Source organism: Loa loa, assembly GCF_000183805.2.
Source record: "Loa loa unplaced genomic scaffold supercont3.216, whole genome shotgun sequence".
Classification (NCBI taxonomy): Eukaryota; Metazoa; Nematoda; class Chromadorea; order Rhabditida; family Onchocercidae; genus Loa; species Loa loa.
In genome coordinates, this window is record NW_018108396.1 from 42,227 (window position 1) to 50,003 (window position 7,777).

At 33.6% G+C, this 7,777-nt stretch overlaps 1 protein-coding gene across 2 annotated transcripts; it reads right to left on the reverse strand.

The window, feature by feature from the left end:
- Positions 1 to 341: 341 nt before the first annotated feature.
- LOAG_10848 lies at positions 342 to 4,234 on the reverse strand. Of its 2 annotated transcripts, XM_020448242.1 has the most exons (6): positions 4,052 to 4,234; positions 3,073 to 3,163; positions 2,267 to 2,684; positions 935 to 1,061; positions 506 to 612; positions 342 to 360 (listed from the first exon to the last, which is right to left on the reverse strand). In XM_020448242.1, exon 3 carries the CDS (start codon positions 2,609 to 2,611, stop codon positions 2,372 to 2,374), a length of 240 nt encoding a protein of 79 aa, XP_020301595.1. In that variant the 5' UTR covers positions 2,612 to 2,684; positions 3,073 to 3,163; positions 4,052 to 4,234; the 3' UTR covers positions 342 to 360; positions 506 to 612; positions 935 to 1,061; positions 2,267 to 2,371. The 2 variants fall into 2 exon arrangements, with proteins under 2 accessions (XP_020301595.1, XP_020305432.1); XM_020448243.1 differs by lacking the exons at positions 342 to 360; positions 506 to 612; positions 935 to 1,061 and adding an exon at positions 1,343 to 1,467.
- Positions 4,235 to 7,777: the final 3,543 nt, after the last annotated feature.

Below are 7,777 nucleotides of genomic sequence, written 5' to 3' on the forward strand. Positions count from 1 at the left end.
TAATAATAATAATAATAATAATAATAATAATAATAATAATAATAATAATAATAATAATAATAATAATAATAATAATAATAATAATAATAATAATAAAGTAATAATAATAATAATAATAACAATAATAATAATAACAATAATAATAATAATAATAATAATAATAATAATAATTAGAAAGAAAAACCAGCCATCCAGGAAAAACTGAATTGAGAGAATTTCGCTTAAATTCAAATACTATTAAATTTAGGAAATTTTTCAAATAAACGGAAGTCTAGCAAATTTGTTTATTCTGGTGATGATGGCATATGCAAAGACTGGTCGAATATCGTATATAATCAGCTATCAACCTTTTCGGACCAGCTAGGAGAGAGCAAATGTGATTCAAGTTTAGTGTCATTTCATGTTAACTCGACAATATATGAAATATTTTATCAAAAAAGTTACGAACAATCACATGAAAAAATTCGCGAATTATCTTTAAATACAGAAGTTTTTCAAAATATACTTCCAGAGACGAAGAAAACGAGAAAAAAAAGTGGAATCAATGGTTGCCGCTGCTTCATTCGTCCAGTTTATTGTTTCCTGCTGTAGCCCACTCATTTTTACATTTGACTAAATGCATGCATGAGTTTTTCGTTAAAATGGTGATTTGTAAAGAATCAAAAGATCGCAATACATTCAGTTACATAAGAAAGCAATGACTTTAATTTAATTAAACAAAAAATTTAACGGAAATGTTACCACCAAAATCACCAGGACCCTGACATTTTGCAAAATCATATATCACAAACAGCAAGGAAGAATTTTAAAAAAACAAAAGTGGTGAGATATAGTAGGAATAAATAAAAACGTAAAAATGAAAATAGTAAAGAAAAAGAAACGAAGATTTTTCTAAAAACTACAGTCGTCTGTGACAATTTACCAAGCAACTTACAGCTGGCAAACTGTCACGATTCTATCCAAGGTTTTGGACACTTCTGCGGCGCGACCATTCGAAAACATTCGGTAGCTCCATGGATGCAGTTGCGACTTCTTCACTGACTATTAGACTTTTCTCTGACCTGCAATATGCCTGACTCATCACAAAAAAAAAATTACCTAACGAGAAAATGAATAAAAGTAGTAAGCGGTACTGATAGTCACTGAAAATCATCCATTGTATCCAGAAAATCGGTGTTCCTATTTTCGAAATTATGATGACTATTTTATTTTGTCCCGAAAACAATTTCAAAATTGTCCATTTTTCCTCGACAGCATAAATTTGAATTTGGATAAAATATAAAAAGTTAAATACCAAGAAATAAATTTCGTAAAAAGTCTGATCAACTAACAACAAAAAGCTTTGTGGTCTTCTCCGTGTTCTATCCTGCCACTGGGGTCCGTGTCCACGAAGCAAATTTTAACTATTCAGAACAAACTCCAAACAGACAATGCAGAGAAAGGTCAGACTACATACCTTCACGGTCTCTGAACAATGGTTCCCAAAATTACAGTTGTAGATAACAGAGCAAAAAAGATCAATATCAGCCAGTAAATATTCTTAGCCACTATTTAAGAAATGTTCTTAACCAGTCACTTTGCTCATTAATCAGTTCTCCAGTTAGAAAAAAAAAGAAAAAGAAACCAAATTGTGGGGATTTCATAACCAGGAAGAAGACACCTGTCTGCATTGTTTTTGAAACAAATATTCAAATTAGATTTTAAGACGATTGTTTCCTTAGATCCAAAGAAAAAAAAAAACAAGCGACGAAAGGGAAACAAGAACTGCGAGGCTACAAGAAGAAATAAGACTAATTAGAAGTGTTTTTTTTTTTTCTGATGGAATATTTTTGGCGATTATACGATGAATGAGCAGTTTTGCCATGATGGAAATCTATCGCAGCACTAATTTGATTATCACTATGTATTAGCTACTGCATTCGTGTTCAGTTTCCGTGGTTTCAAAAGTGTTTAGAGAGATAATGTTACTGCCATGTCAAAACAAAAGCAATCCCTAAAAGGTAAGCTTTTCAGCATGTCATATTCCTTCAGTTCTGTTGTCTGCAATAGGTTTTCACCTTTCTGACATGTATACAAGTATGCAATTTTCCTTGTTCATTATTTAGTATTCTAAAAGGTCTCATAAATATTTTTTTCTAGTCTCCATTCCTAAGTATGCACATAAGCATTCATATGCGTACTTACCTTGCTCTCAACGGATCTCCGTAACGTCACAATAAAGTTCAAGTGGATAATAAAATGAAAAGTAAAGATTATGGAAACTCACATTTGCCTTAGTTTCCTACAATTCCAAAAGTCCTCGAACAATTTGAAGACGGCTGTCATAATCAAACTCTTTAATCCAACATACCACAATGGTTTACAATCTTCGCTATGATAATGCTCGTTCTCCTAACAACGAACCATCAATAATTTTGAAAATATGCCCGGATTCTTCACGACGCTCTTGATATATTCGATCACAGGTTGAACAACGATAATACGCACAGTACTTCGAATAAATGGTTAGTCGGTATAAGCAAACATGCTTGTTATCCACAAAAACAGCTACATTGTTCCACGTCGATTCATGACGAACTTGTTGTATCTTATCATTCAGTTCAAAATACATAACACAAAATTAGTACCAGAAAGTATTGACGGTAAAAGGTACCTTTCATCCTCAATTACCACTGACAGCTGACCTTAAAAATCAAAAGATCGGATTCTCCAATAACTTTCATCATGGTAGGATATTTTCACCTTTTGTATATCTGTATACCTGTATACATCCATTCCTAATTTATGAGGAAATCGACAGAGCCCCTATTTCGACACTGGCTAATATCAACATTTTTTTTCCAAGCTAAATAAAATTTGCTTTTTAAATAAGTTAGCCTATTTTCGAGTTACTCGCATTTAATCAACAAATTTCGTGCAATGATTTAACAATTAGAAACATGAAAGCCTCTTTCTAGACATACTGCAATGCAGTGAACAACGACATAATTCAATATTTAAGTCGATTCGCATGCTGACTCACTTTTTTCGTTAAGTTCTTTTCGGTTTCGACAAAACATTTAAAAGACTAACTGATTTCACTCTTCCAGAATATCATATACACTTCTCTGTGATGGATGATTTCACCGTTTTCAGCTTTTCACAGATGTCTGATTTCCACAGCCTGTAGTAGTTCACCTTCTTAATAAATAATAATAACCACGATGTAATGACTAATGATCGAAAATTATTTGAATTTTGGATTGTTTGATTTCTCTCTTGAGAATACCATTTCATTATGCACTTCCCCGGCCCCTTGAAATAAATTGCTTTTGTCCCTTCAAAACCATTAAGCAGTTCAGGAGTAGGATATGACATATTTTTTTGCCAGTCAACTTTCCACTATTCTTGACAAAACTTGCAAGCGAGAATAATCTTCTACAACGAAGTGATCTTCGAAAAGATTTATTCCATGATTTAGGTAAGGAATCTCACGCAAGCATTTTCATTTCCATTCTGCAACAAAGTACCGCTCTGTGCCATTATTGAACCGTCAACATAAGCTCTTTTTCACCTAAAGTAAGGGAAAAACCGCTCGAAAGCATAGGCGTTCTTTGATACATATTCCAATCAAAACGCATACATCAAAAACATGGCAGAAGACAGGTTTTTCGATTCAGACTTATTCTAAAAAAGGGAAATTTTCTTTTCAAAATAACGCGATAAACAGCCAAGACTACAGTACGCGGTGAAACGATGAAGCTCCCTTAATTCCTGATCACAATCATCAAGAAAGGATTAATTACGATCCTTATTCAAATTATCCACGCAGACCTACTGATAGGCACTTTTGGTTGTGTTTAACCTTGCTGGGTGAGCACTCCGAAGTGATTTCTATAAGGCAGTTATACGTGTAACAACGAAACTAGCCTGTGTTTCTATTTAACCGACTGCTTATCATAAATACTGTCAACCGCACACTGAACATTTTGGAGAAAGTATTAAAGATGATCCCTGGAAATTCTTGTTCTATCACTAATCAGTTTTATAGAATAATCGAAATGAAGTTTACCTGACATTTTTAATTTCGTCAGAGATTGAGGGAATCCCAACATATCAGAATTTCTCCCAATGAAATAGCACCAGCAGACGACTGGAGAAAAATACTAATGACCAGACGGAGCTCATCAACTCTAGTTTGTAATTAACTTGTGGGATGTCTTTTTGCAAAACGCGACCAGGCGTGAGGTGCATTATATGTGTTGTTTATCATGTTCGGTTTAACGTATCTCGAGAATAAACATTGATTGAGGGGAGGTTAAGGGTCAGGTTGTGTCAGGTGATGCTTTGTTAGGGCAAGAGGGCGTAAGTTATTCCCGTTTTACTAGCAAAATATATCGGTTATCGTATGAGACAACGAGCCATTGTTTTAAATGTCTTGATGTACGTGGGAATATGCAGGGATATAACATAAGCTGGGGAATTACATGATCGTACGTGTACTTACAGAATGCATTCTTCAATCCTTTTTTTTCCCTTTGACATTTAGAAGTGCAGCATTAGGGACATCTTTTTAGAAGACATCTCTTTGGAGTCATTTCCAGTTTCATGGTGTTTTATATAGCGGTTATACGGCAACATAACTGCTACATAGTGATCCGGAAATAAGTCGCTGCACATAATACTGATGATTTGACTCTTCTGGCTATAGTTAGCTTATATGTGGTAAGTTCGTGTAACACAGAAGCTTCCAGCTATGTGTGCTGTTGTATTTTCCACCTGTCAGGTAGACATTTCTTTCTGGATATCTGAGTGAGATTTAGTAGAAGCTAATAGAGTATTATTGATGGTTTTACTCGAGTATAATTTAATACATACAATTTAAAATTTAATATAATTCAGTACGTAATTGGTATTTCATCCAAATGCTTGTTTATCAATTTATTTCTTAATCTCTGTACTCATTTATTAATTTGGTTGTATGCTTAATTTAGGTGCAATAGCAGTTTCGTATCATACTTATGGTTGGTCGGAGTTAGATTTGCTAAGGGAATTCTGAGGTGTCGCGGAACCGAAAAGTTAGTGAGTTTTCTGGACATCCAACATCGTGTTGTTTGACATGTATCCTTTTTTGATTTAACGGTAGCCCCCTCGCATGGATAGATCTCATTTTTTAATGCCCGGGAAAGTGTCACACAGTTTGCTGAAATATGAAATAAACCTTACTGTTGTAAAATTGTAAAAGCTAGATGATTTCGGCACCGTTGTAATAAATGACATACATGATGAGTCATCCACACGTCCTGCATATTCATTCCTAGTTACTTAATTGTTGAATTTATAATACTTTATGGATAGTGTTGTTTTATCATGATAAGAGGTGAGTAAAGGTAAATGTTGTTAGGCAATCGTTTTAGCGTGGAAAATAAAAGTTTTGTCGGGAGACGTTAGGTTTTTGCGTTACAATATTCCTTTACTTACGATCGTCTGAAAAGTTTAAAGGACGACGAAATTGACTGAAAAGCGTTAGATGTGACGGCATAAGATCAGCGAGAATTTGAAATCATCTTGTTTAGGAAATAGCAGTGGAAAGTTAAACTGAAAGTGTTAGTCTGATTGTTTGGCTGATTTAAAAAAAAAAAATGTAAATTTTTCAGTCCACGCATTTGTATAGTAAATTTTTGGACATGGTCGAGATTTTGTCTTATGGATAAGGTGGGTGGTAATGGTGTTTCTCATTTCTTGCGAGTTTAAAAGGTTCATTTCGAGAAATGAGAGTTAAATGATTTAAAGGTTTCTTGAAAAGTGATGTGAATTGTGTCTTATTATGTCAGTTTTCTTTCTTTTTATGCTAGTCTGGATCATTTGGGGATTGAAAAGAACCAATAGTAAAATATTGTCTGGACTGGAAATATGTAGGGTTTTTACAAATAATGTCCGTGCTGTCGTAATTGTCGAATTGAGATCATCCGTATTATATCATTTATTTCATTATGGTGTATCACTTCTTGATAAATGGCATGCCTGTAGCTGTAAGAAATACGGCCGTGCAAAAGATTTTTGGAATTGGGAAAAAAAGGTTGTCATTACAATGTTCCGTTTAATTTAGCCATTGGTTCAAGTATTTGTCAACGGTTAAATGATTTAAAACAGTATGTTGAAATTCAATCGTTAATTTTGTCGGATGTTGAGGTTTTCAACCGCTGCCGAAAATAACACATCATTTGAGAACATTGGAATGCTTTGTAATATCATCGTCGTTTTGGTGCAACCTGATTGCAATAGGGTGTAACGCTATTGTTTGTCTGGTGTCTATGTCTGTGTATATTATATATGTATATATGTGTGAGTGTGTGCTTGTGAGTGTGTGTTTGTCTGTATGTGTGTATGTGTTTGTATATGTTTGATTGGGCATATTTGCCCGTATGGTCTGCAGTCCTTAACAAATAGCGGAATGTGGAAGTGGAAAGGGTGAGCTGTCTGCTCGGAAGTTGATGCAAATCCATTAATTAATCAAATCAAAGCAAATAGTTTTATCAAAAAGGAGGAATGAAATCCACTGGAATAGTCTAATTTAAAATAATTTAGAAAAATTTTATTAAATGAATTTCTGACCAAATAAAGAAAAAAGAATGTAGAAAATTGCAGAATTGAAATGAATAAATGGATCAAAAAAAAAGTTTTTGTTACAAGATGATCTGGTTGTATAACATGTTATCAGTTGAACTTCGAACTTGCATAGTTTTCGTAAAATTTTAACTAGGAAAGTAGGATTTTGGATAATGTTTACAAATACTATTATTGTTATGGGAAAATGTAAAATGCATATTCTTACTTTTCTCTCCATTACCTTTCTCCTATGTTTTTCTTTTTCTCTGCTCTGCATTTATGCAACAAATAAGAATTATTGCATTTAATTTTGTATCTTGGTTATTAGTTATTGGTTATTAGCTTGTTTGTTTGTTGAACGGGTCAAACATATTTTCATATTATTATGTTTTATTTAGTCAGTGGAATTTGAATAATTAAGCATAATATTACTGTTGGTATTATGTTGTAAAGAATTGATTTTGTTGGGACTTCCGAAATGTTTGCTGCAGTCAAGAACTTTAAAAAAAAAGTAATGGATTTTAAATGTTATGAAACGATCAGATTAGATATTTGATGGGGCGTTAGCCAATGATCTGTCTGATTTCTGGATGTTTAAGCATGCTGTGTGTTGTGTGTTTTGTAATGTGGAAAAAAATATTCATGATATGATCTCTTAGTCAGTGCTGAGACAAAATGTGCTGATATTCTTTGTCGTGTGGGAACTCAACAAAATTTTGTTTTGATCAGATAAAAAAGAATTGAAGAATATCTCATGTGCCAATTCTAATTGCTAGTTTGATTCCTTCAAGTTTTTCAGCAAGCGATGTTTTAATGCACGCGGATTTCAGAAAAGAATGCCGCATTTCAGTGATTACATAACTTGTCGAATTTTGTTGCATAACAAATTCTAGAATGTCTATTTCAGAGATTCCAGTCAAGTGGTGAAGTGTAACTGATACTGCAGACCTTATCCATGCACATCTTTAATTTGCTTCAGAATAGAGGATTGATGGAGTCTGGGAGGTATCATTCATTTCTTTGAAACTAATTATTAAGGCTGTAGTTATATCCAACGGATAAAAGGGTAGGAGGCAAGTATCATCGTCCAACTTTTGTTACCGGAGTTAATGAGCCGTTGAGTCGTGTTTGGCGTGTTTGACTTACAGAAGGAAATTGGGATAGCTGTACGGAATATATGTATATATAT